Below are 24,124 nucleotides of genomic sequence, written 5' to 3' on the forward strand. Positions count from 1 at the left end.
AATGTTGTGGTTGTTCAGTGGGTCAGTTCAAATCCAGAGCTCCTCCCACTGCATCGCTGACCTCCGCCATGCGGGATGATGCCTCCTAGGGAGGCTGGCCTCACTGGCACGTGCAGCCCACGTCCGCCTCTGGTTAGTGGAGGCCTCTCTAGCTCCCTTGGAGGCTCACGCTAAGCAAGTGTCTCCTCCGAGAGGACACTGGACCGCTCCTGGTGCCCCCCCCACTGTGTTTTTATTTGCATATCAGTTATTCCCCTCCAGTATAATGTACTTCAGCCCCCTCCACCCCAATGTGGTCCTAGCACCTCTGGGCCCCACCCCTTGGGGTGGCCTGCTAAATAGCAGGTGCTCAAAAAATGCTTATTGAACAAATGGTGAGTATCAGTAATCTATTTATTAAATATATCAGAGTTGGGATGGAGAGAAATATCCGCCCCCCCAATTTTTTTTGCACCACTCAAATCTGAAATGGGAAAGCACTTTCCAAAAGCCCTGTGGAAACATACGCCATTCTCTGCTGAATAACTGTGCCTCGCAGGTGCCCTCGGCAGCCTTCACGCAGCCTTCCGAACCAGGCCTACAAACGCACACTCGTTTTTACGCCTTTTTTCACCTCTAAAGGTTCAGTTCCACTTTCACGTCCATCTGACTTTCGTAAGATTTCAAGAGAGGCCGCACCTCTTCCTTCAAGAATCTCTCCACCTGTCCGAACAGGGAAAGGGAGGGAGAATAGGCGTAAAAATCCAGACTGGACGCTCCGTCAGGGTCTGTGTGCGTGTCTGGGAATCTCATTTATAAAGCTGCCTACTGGAGGCATCCCCCAATTGGGTAACACTCAAAGGGAGCTAGGTAGCAGTTCACAATGGACAGGAGTCACTGGTCTAAATGCCAGGCACATGCATGTGCCCCCACACGCAACCTGGAATGTGTGGCCTGATGACAGGCGTATTTGTAGGGCTGGGGGCCCTAGGCTTCTGGGGGAAATGGCCTATTGCCACTTTTCTTACCAGGACATTTCATTAAATGCCTTTACTCAGAAAAATGAACATGAAACAACTCCCAGGCCCCTGTGGATTCTGAGACCTCCTTCTCCTCCTCCTCCTCCTCCCAGCACGTCTATCACACATCAGGAGGAGACTGGAGGCCTAGCAGAAGAGGCTCATCTTCCAGCCCCGGGACCCTCTGCATGCCAAGGAAGGAGAGAAAGCCCACCCCACAAAACAGCGGCCATCACCTGCTGGGCAGCACGGCCAGTGAAAGAGGAAGGATCTAGCAAATGCTCCAGCTGGGCATGAATGGGGCTGAAGTAGGGATCCGCCTGGATCCGGGTAATGAGGTCATTATCGCCCCCTTCTTGCTTCACCACGGCAGCCGCTTCCTGCGAGAGCACCCTGATTCTCTCATGGCAATCCTGGAGCACAAAGACTAACGTCAGGTCCCCAGGTGGCGGGATGGTGGAGGGGCAGACAGGGCACTGGGCCTGCCCGCTGGCCTCGGGTTCAGGCTCTCCTCCAGCCTCTCCTGCTGCCCTTTGGGCAACGTTCTCCTATTCCTTGTAAGCTGTTTGACTCCCCTGACGATCCACTCAAATTCCCATCTCAGAAAAACAAAAACAAACCAACCTACGCCTGCCCTTACGGCATCCTGACCCTTCTACCTGGATGGGCCTTTGAACCTCAAATAGGCGTCTCCATATAAACTGGGCTTCCCAGGAATCCCTGCTGAGCTGAAGTGGGTTCATGGGCCCAGTGTTGTCCCTAGGCCTCTTCTAGCCATGGCTTCCTCCCTCCCGTCTCCTCTGGAGGGGTGGGAGCCAGAAGGGCTGGGCGCTGCATAAGCTGCTCCACTCATGAGCTACATACCTGGCGGCTGCTTCCTGCCTTCACCATAGCCATGATGATGTTCTCTGTAGCCATGAAAGGCAGCTCCTGCCGAATGCGCCGTTCAATGACCTGAAGAAAGAGAAGGAGGAAGTCTTCAGGCTGCCCTCCTGGGCCCTCCTCCGGCTGGGAGTGGTTCACAGCCTCATAGCTCTCCCAGCTGGTGGCTGGTTCTCTGGGGAGCCATTCAGTGACCACCCCTGCCCCGGAAGTTACACATCCCCCCCCAACCATCAGGGCCCTTCAGGGGCAGCCCACACAAGAGGACACCAAGGAAGGGCAGAGCACAGCGTCAGGGAGGAACGTAAGAGGCAGTCTGAGCTGGAAGGCTGGGAGCCACTCAAGGAGATGTCCAAGTCAAACAGGGCGATGACCCACACGAGGACACGCCTGAATGCTGGGGAACGAGCGAGAGCAGCAGGGCTAAGAAAGGGACCGCTCCCTCATTTCTAAAATAGATAGAGAATTAAGTCAAATTGATAAGAATACAAGCCATTCCCCAATTGATAAATGGTCAAAGGATATGAACAGAAAATTTTCAGAGGAAGAAATTAAAGCCATCTATAGTCATATGAAAAAAAGTTCTAAATCACTATTGATTACAGAAATGCAAATCAAAACAACTCTGAGGTACCACATCACACCTATCAGATTGGCCAAGATGACAAAGCAGGAAAATGATAAATGTTGGAGAAGATGTGGGAAAACTGGAACACTAATACATTGCTGGTGGAGTTGTGAACTGATCCAACCATTCTGGAGAGCAACTGGGAACTATGCCCAAAGGGCTATAAAAATGTGCATACCTTTTTACCCAACAACAGCACTTCTAGGGCTGTAACCTAGAGAGATCATACAAATGGGGAAAGGACCCACATACACAAAACTATAGCAGCTCTTTTTGTGGTGGCAAAGAATTGGAATTTGAGGGGATGTCCATCAGTTGGAGAATGGCTGAACAAGTTGTGGAATATGAATGCAATGGAATACTACTGTGCCATAACAAACGATGAGCAGGCTGACTTCAGAAAAACCTGGAAACGCTTGTATGGACTGATGCTGAATGAAGTGAGCAGAACCGGGAGAACGTTGTATACAGTAACAGCCACGCTGTGCAATGACTAATATTGATAAACTTAACCCTTCCCAGCAATACAAGGATTAAGACATCTCCAAAGGCCTCGTGATGGAAAATGCTGTCCACATCCAAAGAAAGAACTATGGAGTCTGAATGAAGATCAAAGCAGACTATTTGCTCTGTTTTTAATTCTGTCGAGTTTTGTTTCCTCTTTCTGGTGGTTCCTCCTATTGGTTCTAATTCTCACAACATCCCTAATGTGAAAATATGTTTAATATGAATGTAAATGTATAGCCTATACCAGACTGTGCGCTATCTTGGGGAGGGTGGTGGGGGAGGGGGAGAAAAATTTTAAACTCAAAAGCATATGGAAGTGATTGCTGATAAATCAAAATAAATTAATTTTTAAAAAAAGCTTTTACTTTCAAAAAAAAAAAAAAAAAGAAAGAAAGGGGCCGCTGTGTGCAGGGGTGGGGCTGGCCACAGCACCTTCCCTTTTCTTTTTCAATCCTGGTGACGAGGGATGGGAAATGGAGAAGGGACACATCTTGGAGACACACTCCAGCAGAAATGCAAGCGACTTCTTTCCAAGGGACCAGACCACAGAGATCTCCAAGTCAGGGGCGGGAAGGGAAGGACACTTCATGTGAAGCAGTGCCGGGACGGTCCAGGGCCTGGTCTGCAGGCTGCAGAGCCCTGACCTGAAGGCTCCCTCACCTTGTAAGGGCTGAGGCGTGGAACTCCAAGCCCAAGCCCGACAGCACCAACACTGGATGTTCTGCTAGGGTGGGGAGCTCCAAGTGTGAGTGCCCACTGGCTCAGATGCCAGGGGCCAGGGTGACCCGAGGCAAGCCACCTCCCCTACTCGGGCCTCTACGAGGATGCCTAGATGGCCAGGTCTGTGAGCCAGGGTGGGGGGCGCAGCCCTGGCCAGGCTCTCCTCCCCAGCAGGGTGCTGCTTGCGGATTCCAGGGGGAGCTCGCACACTTGGATTTTCTCTTCCCCTCCTACCTCCAGCCCAGTGGCAGGGAAAGGGCCGCCTCCTCCTTGAGACTTCCTATTCCCACTGGAGCCTCTTACCTTGGGGTACACCACTAGCCCCTCAGAAATGTTCTGCAGCGTGTTCAGAATGGTGTCTGCTGTGAGGAAGGCTTCGGCCAGACACAGGCGCCTGTAAGAGAAACCGCCACGTGTTAATGTGCGTAACCTTTGACCCACCGAGAGCCACTCAGGCCGCCAAGACTGCTGCCCGTGACCCCCGGGCAGCCTCCTCTGTTTCTGAGTCCCCAAACCCTTGCTGGAAAGGGCGACATGGAGACCTGTTGGCGCTGTCATCCAGCGTGCGCTCGAGCCACTGCACGGAGGCCGTCTGTAGCGGATCCATGATGAGCGTCATCAGGTGGCGGGCCAGGCTGCAGCAGCGCTCACAGCGCATGGGGTTCCGCTTATACGGCATCGCGCTGGAGCCTGCCTCCGTGGTGGGGGAGGGAAAGAAAAGACAACCCTCTTAGGAGATAGCGTGCAGCAACTCAAACCCTGGACCGGCCACTGTCCGATCAGCAAAGGGCCCCAGGAAACGGCACCCGGATCTAGGCCCACTCCAGCCTGGACCAGCAGGGGGTGGTATTCCATACCCAGGGTGAGGAGGAATTCAGGTGGGAATCAGAGCAAAGAACTACCTTCCCACCTCCCCAGAGCTTCCCAACAGAAGACCCTGGGGTCTGCATTCCTTCCTAGTGGTTGCTGACACCCCAGGACCTTGCTTATGCAGTTCTGGGCAATGCTGCCCACCAACGGCCCCCTTGGATGCCCCCAACGTGAACAGCACTGACTGAGGCCAGGCATCAGCTCCACCTCAAATGAAGGCAGCTTTTTGTGAGCAGGACTCCTGGTGTCTGCACAGACACTGCTTGGCCTGAGGAAGGACAACATGGGTGGGTGCAACATTTCTATCCCATCCAATGGCTCCATTCCTGAAACCCCATGGCAAAGTGACCCTGATTCTCCTGGCCAAAGGCCGAGGTAGCTTCTGACCAGTTTGATGGCAAATACGAGACATTTGGCAGAAGTCACTATGAAACGTCCCCCAGGTAGATGGTGTAAGGCACAAATATGGGCCTCTGGGTAACGAACAGGACAGGGAGGGACCACCCTGCCAATTCTGGTTACTTCTTGGACAGGCAGAATCCCTGTTCTGTGCCGGCCACCTGCACCTGAAGGCCCCTGAAGATGCCTTCAGAAGACAAAGGAAGCCCAGGGGAGGCCCCCACTCACCAATCTGCTGTTTCTCAAAGGGCTCCTCTAGCTCCTTCAGGCTGGCCAGGAGACGGATGTCAGTGGAAATCTGAAGGGAAACAAAGGGGGTAGAATGCAAAGACCCCGCCCATCTCCAAAGGGGCATGACCCTCCCCGGGTGCTGTGCTCTCATCACGCTGGGCCGGGGGTCAGGGGATGATGTGATCCACGCTGCGGCAAGGCTCTAGCAAGTGACGAGAGCAGACGGAATCCCACCAGGATGTTCCTTCCAGTCACCTGGACCTTTAGGCTCAAGGGAGTTCAGCTTTTTTTAGGGGATATGACTCCCCCAAACAAACAAGATACCTGGTGTGGAAAGGGAGCCAGACTGACCTGAATGCATGTCTGCCCACTGTGTGCGGAGGCAGTGGACCTGGGTTCAATTAGCAACTTCACTCCTCACTAACTGACCCTGGGCTAGTCACTTAAACCTCTCTCGGCCTCAGTTTCTTCATCTGTAAAAGGGGGAGATTGGCCCCGATGGCCTCCAGAGTCCCTTCCAGCTCTAAATCTGTCTGATTTGGTTCTGGGACAGTGACAAGAGGAGGGCCACCGAGTGCCAGGTGAAGCCATGCCCTTACTACCGTCTCTCCTCTGGAGATGGTGCAGGGCCGGGCTTGGGCCCCTCAGTGCGGAGAGCCAGCCTGACATGTTGGCTGGAGAGGAGCCCTCCAGGCCAGAAGTGAGAACAGCTGGAGAGGAGGGGCTTCCTTATCTGGGGATTCCCTCCACTAATGAAATCCCAGCACCGACCAGGAAGAAAGGGAGACGTTTGGTCAGAGCACTGTGAACACTAAGGAAACGTGCGCGCCAGTCACCTTCCTGCTGTGCCGTGCCCAGGTGGGGGTTGGCCTGGTGGGAATGCCGTGTTTGACGGGCTGAGGGGGAGCCATGAGGAAAGGATCCAAATGGGCCACAAAGGAGGGGCCTGAGACAGCGCCTCCCCGCCAAAGTCTGCAGAGGTGGGGGGCCATGTATGGCTGTACAGCGCTGCATATAATATCACTTTCCCTGCACTGTTCATTTGCTGAATTGGCTTTTTCTTTTTAAAAAATGTTTTGTTATAAGGGATGGATCTCTTGGTGGGGGAGCAGAAGAGTTAGAAAATTTAGTGATATGAAAACAAAAAATGTTTACAAAAAAAGAGATGAGAAAGTCAGTTTGACAGCGCGTGGCTGGGTGAGAGCCATGGACCTGGCCTGCCTCAGTCACGCTACACGTTCCTTTAGGAGGCTCTGATCACCAGAGGAAACATCCAGGGGGGAGTGGAGGAGAGTTGGCTTGTGATACAGAGGACTAAAGACAGGGGCTGAGCCCGGAGTCAGGGGGCTCCACAAGCCCACCTCCACTCCCCACAGACCTTGTGTACGGACGCTCCCAGACTGGCCAGCACAGACAGCACCTCGATGTCCACTTTCCGTGTATACGTCTGTCCTGTGATGAGAAAGGCTCTGCAAAGAAACACCAAAGGCCTCGAGACTGAACGTGGCAACATTCTGGGCTCCTGCGGCATCTGCCTGAGGTCATGGCCCCCACAATGGTCCCTGAGCAGCCCTCGGACGCCTCTCCCCACCACAGCCAGCTCATAGCATGGGGCCCGGCACATAGTAGGGGCTTAATAAACACTCCCTGCAAGCCCTGTTTTGTGCACCGTAATCTCAGGGAGGGGCCCAAGTCAAACCCAGGCCTCCTGACTGCCAGCCTGGGCTCCATGGCCACCATAACTCAGGCGTCCAAAGGCCTGGCAGCCAGGGGGCTGAGGAAGCCCTAAAGTGACTGGTCCAAAGTCAGAGTCAGGGCAAAACCACATTCTTTCTACTATGTCATACGGCCTCTTAAACTGTTTAAAAAACACAATAAATATCTGCTCTCCTACTCTTTTAGCTGACATTCAGAATCTGTTTCAAAGGAAGTCTAATCCAGGGGGTCTCAACTTTTTAATCAAAAGACTGGAACCCAGGGCTTCCTGATCATGAGGTGAACTTAAGCCACCGCTCCAGGCCACGGCAGGGGGAACATGTTACAAATTAGCTGAAACTGCAAAAATCAAAGCCTAGGCAAACCCTCACTTAAGGAAGAGGATGAGCAGTGGCCTCCCTGACACAGGCCATACCAGGGGCCCACCGTGCGAAGGGCTGGGGTGCCCCGCACCTACCTCTGAAATCCTGCCCTCTCTGTCACCATCCTGTCAAGTTCTTCCACCTGAGGGGAAATGAGAGCTCTCAAGGACTCTGGAGTGCGTCCACCATGCCAGGGGCAGGGAGGAGCGGGCAGCAGGCTGTCAGAGGCAGCTCCCTCCGGACCGCCGCCCCCTCCCTAGCTCAGGGGCCTCCCCTCGGACTACACTGAGCAGTGGGCTGGCCAGCTACCTTCTGGTGGTCTCCTTCAAAGAGCTGTAAGAAGCTTGCTTGGGTGCCCGTGGTGCCCTTCACTCCCCGGAAACGCAGGTCATCCCGGGCCCGCGTAAGGCGCTCCAGGTCCATGCACAGATCCTGGATCCAGAGACAGCAACGCTTCCCCACTGTGGTCAGCTGGGCAGGCCTGAAGACAATTGAAACAGAGTTCAAGATGGCGACACGTGCAAGGCCTGGTACAACAGAGAGAGAACAAGGCAAATGCCAAGAACCAGTAGGGAAGAATGTGCCAGCCTCACCTACTATCTCCTTTTACAGGGCCTAGGGCTGTTAGAGATGTCAGCCAGTCAATGAGCACCGTAAGCCCCACTATGCAGCAGGTACTGCTCCCCAGGATCGGGGACTTGTCATTGGCCTAGAAGCCCTAGATCTCACCAAGGCGTCTGATGGTCTTTCATGGGATGCTTGGGTGAGGGCATCCTCCAGCTCCAGGGATTCAGAACTGGCCGAATGATCAGAAGCACAGAGCATCCTTTCCTACACCCATCTCACTGTAGAGGGTTTCCAGGGAAGGGCCCCAGGGCCCTGTCCTTGGAGCTATGCTGATCAGCATTCTGATCAGTGCCTTGGATGAACACAGAAGTGGTAAGATCATCCAATTTGCACATTCGATTTCCCTGGGTCAGCTCGAGTCCTCCTCGCAGTGGAATCTTTGGGTCAAGGGGTATGGCTGCTTTTTAGAATGGCCAGTCCAATTCACAGTTCCACCAACAATGCATCAGTGTGCCCATCTTCCCATAATCCTTCCAACATGCACTATTTTACCTTTCGTCAACTGTGCCAGTTTGCTGGGTGTGAGGTCAAACCCTGTGGAACCACTTTTCAGGTAGCTGTTGAAATTCTCTTGAGAACTATGTGTTCATCATTTTACCATCGATCTATTAGGAAATTTGATTTGACATATTTGTTTGTTCTTTATAAACTTTGGAATTAGACCCTTATCTGATAAAAACACTTCGTGCCAACTGACTACTCCTTTCTTACTCTAGTTAATTTTATTCATGCAAAAGTCTTTCCATTCCATGTAATGAAAATGATCTATTACGTCTTTTGTAACTGCCCCCACCCCTTGTCGAGTTAAGAATTTACCCTTAAGAAACTTGAGAAGACTTGTCTAAACTGATGCAGAAGGAACGGAGCAAAAGCAGCAGAATAACGTATATACAATAACCACAGTACTTCAAAGACCAACAGCTCTGAAAGACTTGGGAATTTTGATCAACACAACGCCAACCACAATTCCAGAGGACTCAAGATGAAACAGGCTGCTCACCGCCTAACATAGGGGCGATGGGACTCAGGGACATTTGTTTGGGGTGGGGGTGGATAACCAGGGCAGGAATTGAGCCATTTATGACTACACATGTTTATAACAGGTTCTGTTTTTCTTGCTTTCTCAGTCGGGGGAGGGGACCAGGGAGGAGGGGAGAGAATGAGGATCTAAATATAAAAGAAATTTAAGTGGGGGACAAAAAAAGAATTTGCCCTTTACCTGTTGCTGTGAAAAGTAAGCTAATGTCCGACTTAGGACTTCTGATCACCATAATGACCAATCATGACTCCAGAGGCCCCTGATGAAACGTATTCCCTCCCCTCCTTGAAGAGAGGTCACAGACTCAGGGCAGAATGAGACTTTTATGGGGAGAAGCGGGGAGGCATGGCCAATGGGGGAATGTTTTGCTTGACTAAATGTCTGTAATGTTTCTTCCCTTGCTTTCTCAATTGGGGTGGGGTGGGTAGGGTTGTAAATTTTGGGCGTGTTCTTTTGCCACTGTTACTATTTTGACACAACACAGCCAAGAGCATGGCCTGGTCCTCCAGTGACTCTAATTGTGGTTTGTTTCCTTTATAGCCATGAAATCAGACACGCCTTTCCTCAGTCCCTCATTCTTCTTGACCCCCCTGCAACTCCTGCGCCTGGACACCCTCTTCCCCTGACCCTCAAACCTCTGTCTCTGGGCTCGCTTCTTCTCAATTGCTGACTTGGTAAGCTGCCATATTATCTTGATGAAGATGGCACCCCCACATCTGGCTATTGCCCAGACCTCATCTTCCCCCATGAGCACCAACGTCCCAAGGGACATTTCAGACTGGATGTCCCCCAGACATCTCCAACTCCACCTGCCCCAAACAAGACACATTCATCTACCTCCCAAGCCCAGCCCTCCTCCTAATTTCCCAGCCTTTTCCCAGGGTACCATCACCCTCCCAGTCTCCTAGATTTATCAGCGTAGTATTACCGTTGACTTATAACTCCCTCTCAGCCCACACTGCCTCTCCAGGTGCCAATACTGGTATTGCTGCCTCCAAAACATGTCGGTTCCATAGCCTTCTCATTACTCATACAGCGGCCACCAGGTGGCCTGCATCGCCTCTCGTCTAGACCACAGGATCAGCCCCTAATTTGTCTCCCCTGTCTCCAGTTTCTTCCTACTGCAATCCATCCCACAAACAAGCTCTCTAGTGATTTTCCTTAAGTATTCATCTGATCACGGTACTAGGATAAAATATAAATTGTTCTGCTGGGCACTTAAACCCCTGGGTTGGGCCTCGCCGTGGCCCCAGAGTCTGTGGCCTCTTCCCTCTGTGCCCCAGCACTTCAGATGTACTCCTCCCTCCTCACAGTCCAGCTGGTAGAAGCCCTCACTTTCTTCAAGACTCAGCTCACAATCTGTTGTTGTTTGTCCTTTGTTTTTATTTTATTTTATGTATTTTTTTTTTGGCTAGGCAATGGGGTTAAGTGACTTGCCCAGGGTCACACAGCTAGTGAGTGTTATGTGTCGGAGGCCGGATTTGAACTCGGGTCCTCCTGACTTCAGTGCCGGTGCTCTATCCACTGCGCCACCTAGCTGCCCCTTGTCCTTTGTTTTTAAAGAGGACCGATGACATCCCAGGGAGATGTTTTCACTTGCTTGAGAACTGGATTTAGGTGAAGCAAAGCTGCACAAAGCCGTCTCTGCCTGAATCACTTGAAGTCCAGTGGTGAGACCAAAGTCAGGACGACGGGCAATGGCCCAGGATGAAGTGGGTGACCTCGGCATCTTTGATGTCTGACCACAGTGCCTACGTCAGCTGCCATCATGTGCCGATGGAGCATTGTTCTCATCCAGAGTTCGTTCTGGCTGGGGAGGCCTTCACATGCTGAGGACAGACATCCTCCTAACTCACTCAGAGGTTTGAGCCTGTCAGTGGCTTAGGGCTGCCGAGATGGCTTTCCGAGGTGCACCGTGCATGCTACGGCTTCTTGGAGTCATAGAGGAGAGTGGGGTGACGGGTCGTCATCTATCGGCAGCCCTGCCCCCAGAGGTGCTGGTCCTCCCTGAACACCCCATACAACTTAGCTCACACTCACCTTTTACATGGTCCTTTCCTGCCGCCCTCCTGCGCTAATTACCTGGGACTCATATTCGAGTCATTCTGGACATAAACCTGTGCCACTGTAGTATAATGGAGGCTCCCTCAGGGCAGCAGGGACCGCTCCATTTGTGTCTCTTTACCTCTAGTACCTGGCACAAAGAAGTCCTTTGGTCCTTGGTGACGTCACTGTAAACGTGGGAAAAGGGAAGGTGAGCAAAGAATGTTGGGAAACATGGATCAGGAATAGGAAAAGGGAAAAAGCCAAGACTTGCTGCAGACCACCCCGATGCCCCACAGCCACCTACTTCCAGGGAAGGCACCAGACCCGGCAAGCACAGAACGGCATCCCAAAAGTGACCCTGAGTCTGTTTTGACATACAAGAAACAAGTCATTGCTGACGAAGCGGTCATTTCCCGAATCAGCTGTGTGTGCACGCTCACAACACCAACTTGTGAGGGCAGAGATAAAGATCAGTAGAAAGCAGAAAAAAACAAAAACGAGGTAGAAAGAAAAGTGGCTTACAATGAAAACAACTCCAATCTGACCTATTCAGACAACTCTGAGACAAAAAATGGGGCTGGGTCGATTAAACATCCGTACCACTGACACTCAATTGCCAACAGTCATACAAAAAGTGCTGTAACACACTGTCTCATGTGACCCTTGCCTCACCTCAGGGAGGCCGGTGCCATTATTAGCCCCATTTTATGAAAGTGAAGTGACTTGCCCAGGGTGACCAAGTGCTAAGTGTCTGAGGCAGGAGGGGAAGTCAGGTGTTCCTGGCTCTAAGCTCGGGGCTCTCTGTGTGGTCCCTCTTGGCTGCCAGGTCTATGACAGAAATGTCTTTGTCAGATCTTATAGGGAAGGCCTGTGGGCAGTGAAGTAAAACAGCAGCAGCAAAGGGAAAGGGCTAAAAGAAAGCCTGGTGAGGGCCCCGAAAAAGTCAGCAAGGTCATTCCAAGGGCACGTCAGGAAGGCCAACCAATGGAAGGGACCCCAGGTCGGTAGGGCCTCTGTAACATGCTCTCTTGACCACCATGGAAAGTGGGAGTGGGGAGGGGAGGAAAGGAGGGAGAGAATTTGGAACTCAAAATTTAGAAAAATCAGCGTTAAAAAATTTTTACATGTAACTGAGGAAAAAAAAATGAAAAAAAAAAAAGTGGGGCCATCTCACTTGGACCCCAACAAGGCAGCCCCCAAGGTGCTCAGAGGGGACAAAATGAGGATCCTCAAGAGAACAAAGATGGGAAAAGCAGGTGGACTGGCCCGAGGGCACACAAAGCAGATCCTGGCAGGAGGTGACACAACTATGAGGATTACTGAGGAACTGGGCCCCAGTGATCTGAAGAGAAGACACCAAAGACGGGAGAAGAATCTTCATGACACCCTAAAAGCAACGTCCACCACCCACAGGGAGCGGGAACTCCCAGAGGAGGAAAATCCTTCTGCTGACGCAGGTTGGTACCTCCTCTGCCACGCAGTCTTGTGACTTGAGCTGCTCAGTAAAGTACTAGGCCAAGGTCACTCTATATAAAATGTTTACGAGCATGCCACCTATGCACACATGTAGAGGTGGCCTTCCACTGGGGTAACACCATAACAGGCCGTGTCTCTCAGAGAATCTACGGTTTGTCCATCCATTATTTAAACACAACAACAAACTCTTCCGATCGGGTTGGGTAAAGGTTTCTTCCGACAAGGGCGAACGCCAGCGTTCTGCTATTGGCATAGGCTGGTGATACCCTCACTCCATCATCAGTATCAGGCGAAGGGGAGACACACACCCGCTCCAGCTGTTTATGGTGCCACGGAGGAAGGTGAGGCGCAGTGCGGGGGGGATGGTCCAGGGCTCCAGGACCCCTCGTCTGTGCAAATGCTGGTGTCACGGAGGTGGCGGCATCCCCCATCCCTCCCTCCGTGGCTGGTCGCGTCCTCGCAGACGCTGCAGCACTATTCATAGACGCGGGTGCCTGATCACACGTGGGAGCGCACGAGCGTCACCCGAGCGATGGTTTTCAGCTTCTCTAAAGCTCTTCCCTTGGGAAAAACTGGCACAAAAGCCGTGGTCCCAGGAATGGGGAGCTCTTCGCTAGCGGGGAGCCCAGGGGCAGACGCAAACTTCACTTCTATCTGATGTCAGGAAGTGGAATGACATCCCTGCTTGCGTTCTGTTCCAGTCTAGTCCTCAACATGTGCTGAGCACAGCAGGTGATCAGGCTCCTAATTAGGCTTTGCTGAACGAGTCTGTGTTCTCCGCATCTGTGACTGTGGCGGATCTGTGATCCGCCAAATGACCGCAGGGGAAGGGCTGCCCAGACCCCCGTGGCCTGCGTGAGGACGAGCCCAGCTCACAGCACCGACCGCCCTTCTTGGCCTCAGCCTCTAATCGATTGACTCACGGCAAGCCGGGCATCACAGGAGGAGCCGCGGGCACAGAAGCCAGGGCAGGCAGGCAGGGCTCTTATGACAGGGGGTCATCATGGATGGCCGTCCAGTCCTCAGGAGCCTCTCACACCAGGCCCACAAAGGGGTCATCTGGATGGATGGCCCTAAATCGGTTTCTCTTCTACATCCCCCCATTGCTCCTAGCCCTGTGCTCTGGGGCCAAGCAGATGTCAGCTAAGCCCTCGTCTACATGACAGCCCCCCAGATACTGAAGACAGCTCTCACAAGAATGCCAATGCCAGTGAGGCGCACACATGCTAAGGTTGGCAAAACATATTTCCTATAACAGAAATCCCCATTAGAGTTTCACAACAATCTTTGTAGGTGGGTTCCAGAGCCATTACTATGCCCATTTTTGAGATGAGAAGACTGAGGTTCTGAGAACTTAATTGGCTTCAATCCAACCCAATTCACCAAATATTTCTTAAGTGCCTACTGTGTGCTCAGCATGATTGAGTTTCAAAGGTTCCTGAAAAGGTCAAAGCCCCACAGAGGGGTCAGGTTACTTACTGGAAGTGTGTGAAGCCCAGGGTGGGAAGGTTGGCATGTTCTGTAGCAAAGTCTGCCAGCCGGGAGATCACTCTGGCCACCTGTGAAAAAGGGTGAGGGGGGAGGGAAGCAAGAGATCAGATAGCGGGCTGAAAGGTCACCGCTGACTTCACTCCTGCAGCTGCCCACGTGGCTGCCCACCAGAGATGACCGTGGAGGCTGGCTGAAGCCCTGAGGCCACTCTGGGGCTGATGCCAGGACAAGAGGACGACTGGCCTGTCTCTGAGCTCAGGCCTGAGGCCTCAGCATCACCTGAACCCCACAACGACACCTGGAAGGGGCTGATGGCCAGGGAACGTCCAGCCACAAATGACCTCCCACCCAAGCACATGACAGGTGAAATCTGGCACTGGATCCCCCCAGTTCAGCCTTCTGCGTTAGGGCAACCCCCTTGTTGAGGCCATGTTTCTGGAAGCTTTCACATCGCGAGTGTACTCCAGGAGATGAGAGTTGCTGTTTCTGCCGCCCTTATGCAGCCCCATCCTCGAGGCCCAAAGTCTGGGGTCACGGCATTCTGGACAACTCACCAGAAAGCATTCCTCCTCCTTCAGATATTTAGGAACCAAACCCTACCAGGACACCAGGACCCCCGGGGGCAGCCCTCCCTCCCTGCCTTCGGTCACCCTTCTCCCCAAAGCTTCTAAGTGGAGAAGCAAGTGCCTCTCTCTCCTCACCTTCGGTAAGAGCAGATCAAAAGCCTTCTTGAGAGTAATCAGGTCCTGCCAATGAGAGCACACGAAAGGGCGCACGTCAGGAGAGCAGGTCTTCAGGTACCCACCACAGCTGGCGGCGGCTCTGCTCCCCACTCTGAGGGGAGGGGGACAAGAGCTGGCTGACAAGGGAACAGACCTCGCCCCTCCCTTTTTACTTCAGTTCACATGACTCTGAGAGCAGATGCGGACACATTGGGACCTGGGCCCCGACTCCTCCTGTGCTCAGCATCTCAGGAGGCTCAACAGTGCCGCGGCCCATGTCCTTCCACAGATAATTCAGCAGATGCGACCAATGGTCACTGTGGAGTTCAAAGGGATGTCACACACATGATGTATAGGTTCTATAGCTAGAAGGGAGCAGGGATCGACTTTACAAATGAGGAAACAGGCCTAGAGAGGGGAAGGACACGTCCAAGGTCACACAGGGCTCCTACAACCTGGAGAGTAGAAGGGTGGGGGGCAGAACAGACCCTCTTTCTGGAATAATGGTTTTAAACACCTAAGACAAAACACACAGGATTAAAAAGGAAACCAGTTATAGTAAAATACTCAAAGTGCTCAAAATACTTTTTAAAAACTCCCCGGATCCCAGCTGAAGACAGCCCTGGGTCTGACAGAGTTGCCTGAGAGCACACGAGAATCACAGAGATGCGAGAAGACGCCCGGACCGATGTGGGGAGACTTGGGGTCAACGGCCACGGTCAGTCACGGGCCAGGAGACCCCGTCAGGAGAGGTGGGGGGCTCCCCAGGCCCACGACGACGCGGGGTGCCAGACACAGGGCTCTGACAGTCGGTTCTGCCGACATCCCTCGTGGGGGGGCTGGGAAACAACTGATGAAAAAACAAAACCTGCGCCCCCCAGCCCGAAGCTCTGTCCTACAATCCCCGCACACAAGATGCCAGCTTTTGTCAGGGAGCCTAAAAGAACATACAGTATAGTGACAGGGAGCGGAGGGCTTGGAATCTGAAGACAGGTGCAAAGCCTGCCTTTTAAACTGAGGGGATGCTCATCAGTTGGGGAGGGACCGAGCACTGCAGGGCTGTGGGAAGTGACAAAGGGAAGGTTTCAGAAAAACACGAGCAGAGCTAAGTGAACGGAGAAGAACCGAGATCACTGCGCGCAGCAACAGCAACGCCGTAACGCCGATCAGCTACTCTGATCAGCACGATGATCTACGACGTCCCCGAAGGACAGAGAACTGGGGAGCTCTGAACGCAAACTGAAGCTTTGTTTTCTCACTTTGTTTTTCTTGCTTTTTGGGAAATATGGCTACTATAAAAATGTTTTGCCTGAGTTCACACATATAAATGATATTGTATTGCTTGCCTTCTCAGTGAATGGGGGAAGGAGAGAATTGAGAACTTAAAATTTTTTTAAAATGCTAAGTAAATTTATTTTTTAAATTTGGAAAAAAGAATCCTGCCTTTCCTCCTTTCCCTGGGCTCCAATCTTGGCACTGCCCATGACTCCCTGTGTGACTCTGGCCAAGTCCCTGCCCCTTGTCATCCATACATGAAGGGGCCCAAAGGGCCAGACAGTTCTAAATCTTATGACTGTCTATGCCCAGACACAGATCTATCTGTGCGCGCTCCAGAACCTGAGCAAGAGAAAAGCACCCCAAGAAGCAGGAGACCCACGTCCTGTAAGCAGGGCACGGGATTAAGCTCCGCGGGAAGACGAGGCCCGGGAGGCACGTACTGTGTTATCGCCGACGTAGCACGACGTGGCCCCCAGATGAATGATGCCGGCCGCCTTGGGGCAGCAACGGCCGAAGGTGTGGACGTGAGCCATCACGTCATGACGGAGACGCTTCTCCTCCTCGGCCGCCACGCTGTAATCGATGTTGTCCAGGTTCACCCTCATCTCTTCAATCTGCTCGTCTGTGATGGGCAGACCAAGTTTCTGCAGGAGACACGAGAAAGGCAAGGCCCTCCGGTGAACTGGCAGGGGCACGCAAAGTCAACAGACGTTTTAAAAAAGCTGGTCTCCCAGGTATCAACTCACACCCAGCAAATGGGCAAGGATGGGAAAGACCAATGCTGGAGGGCAAACAGGTAGGGTGATAGCTCACTGGGACCACTGCAAATTGGCCCAAATGTCCTGGAAATCCACGGGATTATTCCGGAAAAGTCCTCAATTTGATCCAGGGACCCTGTGTCTACAGCTAAACTTCAAAGAGTCTAATGATGTCCCTGCATAAAGATGGTCACGGGAGTGTTACTTGTGCCAGGGGAAGCCAAGCCCCGGCCAAAGGCAGAGTGAATTTGCGCGGACTTTCAGGGAATGACCTGGGGGGCAGGGAGGTGGTTGAAGGTTTGCTGGGAAGTCTACGTTGTGTCAAAATAGATGTGCCAATGAGAAAAGAAATGAACCCGACATAAAAGAAAAGCAGAACCACAGAGATGCAAGAAAGATGAATGATCAGCCCGAGAAAACCCCAATGCCACATTTACTTCATCAGACACATTTATTTCTACTGTATTTACAAACATAAAAACAAGTTGCCTGACACAGAGAGCAGGGCTGGCCGCCTCTCCCCCAATCATGGCAGCGAGCTGACAAACGGAGAGAGGCCAAGTGGGCTAAACCTCCTCCCTTGCAAACGCTGCTCCGTTGACTGTTCCACTCAGGGAAACAAGCATTCACGAAGCATCCACTACATGCCAAACAGTGGCAAGAAAGACAAAAAGACAGTTGTCCCCACCCTCACTCCAGGTAGAAAGCTACACACAGAGGCAAGACTATGCAAAAACCCAACCCATGGAAGACAGTTAGGGGATAAAGAGGGAAGGAGAACGCGGAGGTCATGGAGAATGGTCTCTTCCAGGGAAAGGCCCTGGAGCAGAGCCTTAAAGGGAGCCGGGGGTCTCAAAATGCAGAGGCGAGAGTGGGATATTCTGGGCAAAGACACGGAGGTGGGAGATGAGACATCATGCACAGGAACAGACAGACGTGAGGTCAGTGGGACTTAGAACACAACACGGAGGGGAGGGAACCATGTGTGATCAGCCGTGGAGACAGGGCCAAACACCAGCAAGGGTCATATGCGAGGGAGTCACAGAAGCTTGGTGAGCAGGAGAATGGCATCACGCTCAGACCTGCAGCCATGTGGAAGATGGATCAGAGCAGGGAAAATGGCCACAGGGAGACCAAGTGAAAGGTCACTGCAAAAACCCCACAAAACCAAACCAACCCCCAAATGGAATCACCAAAGTGTGGGGGCATGTTATTATAGGGACACTGTCAGGGGAACAGAAAGAAGGGAGGCGCCCAGGACAGGGAAAGAGTCCTGGCTCTGGAGTTAGAGGGTGTGGGTTCAAATCCCTCCTGAGTTCCCTCTCTGGTATGATCTCCCCAGGCTTTAGTTTCCTCCCCTGTAAAATGAGGGAGGGAACTAGAGGCCCCTGAGGTGCTTTTGGGCTCTGGAGGAGAAGGTGCGAGAGATATGGGAGAGGTAACAACACCTGACTGCTTTTGGGGAGCAGTGAGAGTGGAGAGCCAAGGACTCCTAGGCCATGAAGCCGGGCAAGCGCACAAACAGAGGAGCCCTTGACCCGAGAGGGCAAAGTATAGGGAGGGTGGGGGACACCCTCCACCTGGGGATGGAGAATCACGGGCCATGTGACCAGCTCCCCCTCCCCCCAGGGGCCCCCCTCCACCCGAAGTGTGGCACGGCACCCTTCTCCTCCCAGTTAGGGGGCCCACACCAGCATCTTCTTTCACTCCTCAGAACAAAATCTCAGAGACAAACCCAGTAAACAAGCTGAGAGGCTTTTTTGGTCCCTTGCAGCCCCGCCCCCATCCCTGTGTCCAGGCCCAGCCAGAACCCACCTGACACCTCTAATTCGGAGTCCTCAAGAGCACTTGAGCCTCAGGCCTGCAGGGGCGGCATGTCCTAAAATATCTTCTCCCAAGGCAGCAAGTGGCAGCCCCAGCCCAGGTGAGCGCCCCCGCCCTGTGCACCAGCTGCTGGGGGGGAGCTTCTCTCTCAGCTCAGCTGAAGCTGCCACCGATTTCTGGGATTCCCCTTCCTCCCAATGGGGTTTAACAAGAGATATATGTGCTTTAGGGGAGAGGGCTCCCCTAAAAAAGTGAGGAAACATTTTCCATCTGGCTTTGGACCCTGGGAGTCTCGGCTATTGCCAGAAGCACTAAGAGGCTGGCGATTTGTCCAAGGTCCCCTGGCCAGCCTGGGTCAGGCTTGAACTAACTCGTGCACCCCCCTCTTTCTGTCCGGGTCAGGCAGCCTGGGGCCCAGGCCAGCGTCGGCCTCACTCTTGCCTTTCCTCCCACCGCCTGCCCAGGCCGTCCAGGCTGCCACATCAGTGCTGTTCTCCCATTCACCCACTGAACCAACACCCAAGCTCTGAGGCTCAGCTCCGCTCCTCTCCGGGAGGCCATGGTTGGTCCTATCTACTCCTGAGTTAGAGACCACAGATGAGTCATTGACCCCCCGAGCTGAGTGAGCTCTCCAAGGCCAGGGTGGGAAGGGTCCTCAGCCACCAGAGGAGCAGAACTCTAGAGCCCAGAGAGACCTCCACTGGCTCTGCCCTCTTGTTTTAGATGAGGAAACTGAGGTCCCAGGAGGTAACCTTCAAAGGTCACAGAGGCCCAAGTGTCAGAGGCAGGATTTGAATTGGGCACTGACTCCAGAGCAAGGGCACTTTCCACAATGCCATCCTGCCCCTGCCCTCCTGCAGATAAGGAAACTGAGGCCCACTTAAGATTGTCCAGCCGGCGATCCTCAGATCACTGAGGAGCTGGGCCTTCAACGCCCAGGTTCCCTGCCCGGGTCGGCTGTCCCCACAAAACCGCCGGCTGCAGAGGCAGCCTCATTCTTGTGTGACGCTGCCAACTCTGGTCAGGCCAACCCCGTCACGCCATGGCCATGGCAGCAGCCCTGTGCTGGGGCACCAACCGTGGCCCCTCCAGGCTGGCAGTGGACAGAGCCAACTCTGACCTTGGGCAAGGAAGTCACACACCCTCTCTGGGCCTCAGTTTCCCCATCTATAATGTGAAGGGCTTGGACTAGATTTGCAATGTTCCCGCTAGCTCTCCCTCTAAAATCCTCCCGCCAAAAATCCGCATCCCACCAATGATCTGTCCTCTCCTCCCCCTCTAAATGTGCTCCTAGTGGGATGAGAAAGGGCCTGACCTTCTCTGGCAAAAAGTGACTGACAAGACCGAGCAGGTGGATCAGAGGGGAAACCTCCCCTCCCCCGGGGCTGTAATCGCCCAGGAATGGAACATCCAGATGGAAACAAATCCCTGTTGGGAGGGGATGGGGATCCAGCCAGGCCCAGAGGAGAGGAAAGAGGGCGACCAGGGCAGGGAGGGAGAAAAGAGATTGTCCAAACTGAAGTTTTCAAGCAGCTCCCTGGCCTGAGATGGCCCGGCCCAGCCCTGCCCTACAGGAAGTACCCAAACCCTGGCCCAGCGGCTGCAGGGATGGGGGACTCACAAGGCAGCCAGTTCCACTGGGAGAGCTCTAGTTGCTGGTGCGTGTGTGTCTCTCTTTCTCTGCCCCCCCCCCCCACATTTCCTTCCCATCAGTGTGCTTAAATCATAAGCACATTATTCACAGGATCCTGTGTGATCCTCCAGGCTTTGTGAAGTGGGTCCACATGATGAAACTGAGGTCCAGGGAAGAACAGTGACTCATCTAAGGTCACACAACTGTAAGCATGGGACGCAGGACTGAAACCTAGATCTTCTGGACTCCAAGTTAGTGGAGCTCCTGCCTGAGGGTCAGCATCTGCTCCACAACCAGCAGCATGGAAGGTGTGGCCAGGGGCATGGACTGAGGGACTTGGCCAGGGTCATACCGTCAGTCTGTGTGGGAGATCACCTTCAAACCCAGGGCTTTCTGACTCTCAGGCCAGCTTTCCAGCCAGGAGTCCTGCAGTCTGCCTCCCCCCACTCCCCCCTTTTTTTTTTTTTTAAAAAGCACACAAGGGACAGCTAGGTGGCGCAGTGGATAGAGCACCAACCCTGAAGTCAGAAGGACCCGAGTTCAAATCCGGCCTCAGACCAAACACTTGACACATACTAGCTGTGTGACCCTGGGCAAGTCACTTAACCCCAACTGCCTAAAGAAAAAACAAAAACAAAAAAATAAAAAAGCACACAAGATTTTTTCTTTGCGTGACTCACTCCCAGTCACCTTATATTACACTTGCCTGTGAACCTGTCAGTTTGTGCTGTCTCCAAGCCCTCCCATGAGGCTGGAAGAGCCCTGGCTGTTTATCACATTTTCCTTTATGTCATCAGCATAAACATCAACAGACACAAACACTTCAATACACAGAGAACAAAAAAGGCACAGATGTGGAATGTGAACTTTGACTCCATGACAGTGTGATTTTCCATCACTGTAACCCTAGGGGCCAGCCAGGTGCTTTGCATATAGTAGGTGCTTCCACGGGCTTGTCATATATATCATATGGTTTCTAACCTACTCCCTGGGCTAGCCAAGAGGCAGCTGGGCAGCCTAGTGGGTCGAGCATGGATTTGGGGTCAGGAAGACCAGGGTTCAAACCCACTCTGTGGAAGCCTAAGCAAATTAACTTCTTTTCGGAAGAAAACTACAGCTTTCTTCTCTGTAAAATCGGGATAATAAATATACCTACCTCAAAGGGTTGATGGAGAAAATACGTGTATTTTGCAAACCTGAAAGCACTACAGAAATACCAGCTGCTATCATCATCATCATCATCATCATCATCATCAATCATCGCTGTTATCCAGCCTTTCACGGTGCCCTGACCTATACCAAGTTGAGGTGAGCGATGCAGAGGACAGAATGACACCCCTCATACCTCACTCCACATCCTCATACCCTCAAGCTCCCATGGACTTTTCTGGCTGGCATGTCACAATCCCCTCCAGAGGCTTCCAGCAAAGCCCAGAGCAGAGGAGCAGGGCAGACCCAGCTGCTGCTGTGGGGCCTTGGGAAGCCAGGCGGGCCAGAGGGGATCCCGACGGTCCTGAAAGGACTCAGGTTGGAGACAGAAATGCCAAGCGCAGCGTTCTCCTGAGTGTGGCCAAGAGGGTTGGGGAAGGACTCTGAGGAGGGGCTTCTGGCTCCAGCCCTTCCTGACTGTGACCATGAACAAGGAGCTGCAGTTCTCAGGGTCTCGGGCTGCACTCAAATGGTCTTCAAGGTCCCTCCCAGTTCTGACGTTCTATATTCTACCCAGGGCAGGCAAAAGAGCCGAGTTCAAATCCTGGTTCTCCCACTGATTACCTCTGTAACCTTGGACTGTGTACACATCACTGAACTATTCTGAGCCTCAACTTTCTCGTCTGTAAAATAAATACATAAATATATTAAATATTTACAATTTAATATATATAAAACATAAAAACATATAAAATAAAAAGCTGAACTCCCGGCTTCCCGGGGTCTCTCCTAGCTCTAAATCACTTCTAAGTCACTGCCTAACTCTAAACCCGTCCCAGAAAATACCTGCTCTGCTCTACAAGAGCCATACACGCTGCTACCCACGACAGAACCCAGTTCTCTTAGTCAATCAATTCACAGGCGCTTATTTATGAAGCGTTTAGGCTCCTGGGGCACAAAGACCTTCCCTGGCCTCAGAACAGTTACACTCTATCAGGGAAACACAATGTAGGCATCCTAAGTACCTACAAAGTATCTGGGGGGGAAGGCTTAGTTAGAGTCCTATTTCCAGCCTTTGTATCTGGCAGAAGGGGCAGCCCCGCCCCTCCCCCCCATCCTGGACATGACCCAGGCTCTTTAGACTGTAAGCTCCTGGAGGGCAGGGGCTGTCCTACCCATAGTGCTTTGCGTATAGTAAGCATTTACGCTTACTTGACTCAAGACCTAGCTGGAGGTTCAACAGTCAATAAAAAGGTCTTAAGAGCCTGCTGGGCCGGGGCCTGGAATGCCAGGAATACCACGTGTTACACAGTAATTACGTCCCGGTGCACAACACGTGGACAACTTAACAAAGGGGGGGAGGGGGCGTCAGGGGCAAGCCTGTCGGGAGCTACCACTATGACCACCATCGAATGCGGGAGCTGGGAGGGCCCTCGAGGCGTCAAGTCCAACTCCGTGATTCTTAAATTGGGAAACTGAGGCCCGAGAGGGGTGGCCCGCAGAGGGGGATGAAGGACACGCGAATCGTGGAGCTGTCCCAAGTTCTGGGGCCTCCGCGCGCTGATTGGAGGGCGCGCGTCACGTGGGGCGCAGCGCGGGCGCTGACCGGCCGTCGGCCTTTTACCTGCTCCGCTTCTGCCAGGAACAGCCACAGAAGCCTCCAAGTCTGGAACTTGTGCGCGTCACTGAAGAGGAAGGACATCTCCGGGCTGGCGTAGCGGGCGGCCAGCGGCGAGCGGTACGTGGTCCGGCCGGCCGGCCCGTCGCCATGACAGCCATTGACCGACATCCCGCGCCCAGCCGCTGAGAAAGCCGCTGAGGAAGGGGCCGGCAACGTGGAGGCGGGGCGGGGCCTGCGTCGTGAAGTCGAGGGGCGGGACTTCCGCTGGTCTTTACCACGTGGTTGCCCGAGTCGATGACGTCACCGCGCCAGAGCCGAAAGTCGTTTGAATCATCTAGTGGTCATTCTGCCCCATTTTCATCTATGGGGAAACTGAGGCCCAGGGAGGGTAAAAGACTTGACCAGGCCCACCACACTGTCAGAATCCCAGATTATAGGTTCATAGCTCTAAAGCTAGAAGGGATCCTAGAGGTCATCCAGTTCAACCCCCTCCTCCATTTTTACCTATGGGGAAACTGAGGCCCAGGGCAGAGGAGAGACCTACCCAGGTCCACCACACTGTCAGGACCACAGACTGACTGGGATCACAGATCTAAAGCTAGAAGGGATCCAGTTCACCCTTCCCCCTGTGTTTACATGTGGGGAAACTGAGGCTCAGGGAAGGGAGGGGTCTTGCCCCAAAGGTACAGTGGCAGTGTCTGATGAAGACCAGAGCCTCGAGATTCTGCTCCCATTGCTTCTCCTGAACCTCCAGGGATTCTAAGGCTACTCTTGAGAGATCAATCAGTCTTCCATAGACTTTCTCCCCCACCTCCCCCTTTCCTTCCTCCTGCAGACAGAGCTGACCTAAGGTTGTTACCTTTTCCTGATAGCCAGCCCCTGTCCCTCTGTAAGCCCATCTCTTCTCCCAGCTCCTACCCCCCACATCCTCTCACAGGCTTCCCCAAAGTCCCTCCTCCACGCCATGGCCTGGATGCATTCGTTCCCATGGCACAGACTGGTCCAAAGTCGGCTCCGTGGCGTTGGCTTTCTGTTCCGTTCTTTCAGGAGAACTTGGGAGTCGAGGCTTAGTAGAAAGGGGAAGCCAAAGTCGCTTTCACTTCTTCCTCCGGATGAGCATAGTGGGGTTTCCCAACCTGCACAGGCC

General features: G+C 53.1%; 1 protein-coding gene across 1 annotated transcript; it reads right to left on the reverse strand.

Annotated features, from left to right (window-relative positions):
- Positions 1-375: 375 nt before the first annotated feature.
- On the reverse strand, positions 376-23,125 carry ADSL (adenylosuccinate lyase). Its single transcript, XM_027874012.1, has 13 exons — positions 22,981-23,125; positions 16,433-16,636; positions 14,694-14,738; positions 13,981-14,060; positions 7,623-7,794; positions 7,409-7,455; positions 6,614-6,704; positions 5,233-5,302; positions 4,278-4,425; positions 4,039-4,129; positions 1,863-1,952; positions 1,235-1,411; positions 376-702 (listed from the first exon to the last, which is right to left on the reverse strand). The coding sequence occupies exons 1-13, from the start codon at positions 23,056-23,058 to the stop codon at positions 616-618; spliced, it is 1,380 nt and encodes a 459-aa protein (XP_027729813.1). The 5' UTR covers positions 23,059-23,125; the 3' UTR covers positions 376-615.
- Between the last annotated feature and the right edge of the window lie 999 nt (positions 23,126-24,124).

Source organism: Vombatus ursinus, unplaced genomic scaffold (assembly GCF_900497805.2).
Source record: "Vombatus ursinus unplaced genomic scaffold, bare-nosed wombat genome assembly UNPS02003292.1, whole genome shotgun sequence".
Lineage (NCBI taxonomy): Eukaryota > Metazoa > Chordata > Mammalia > Diprotodontia > Vombatidae > Vombatus > Vombatus ursinus.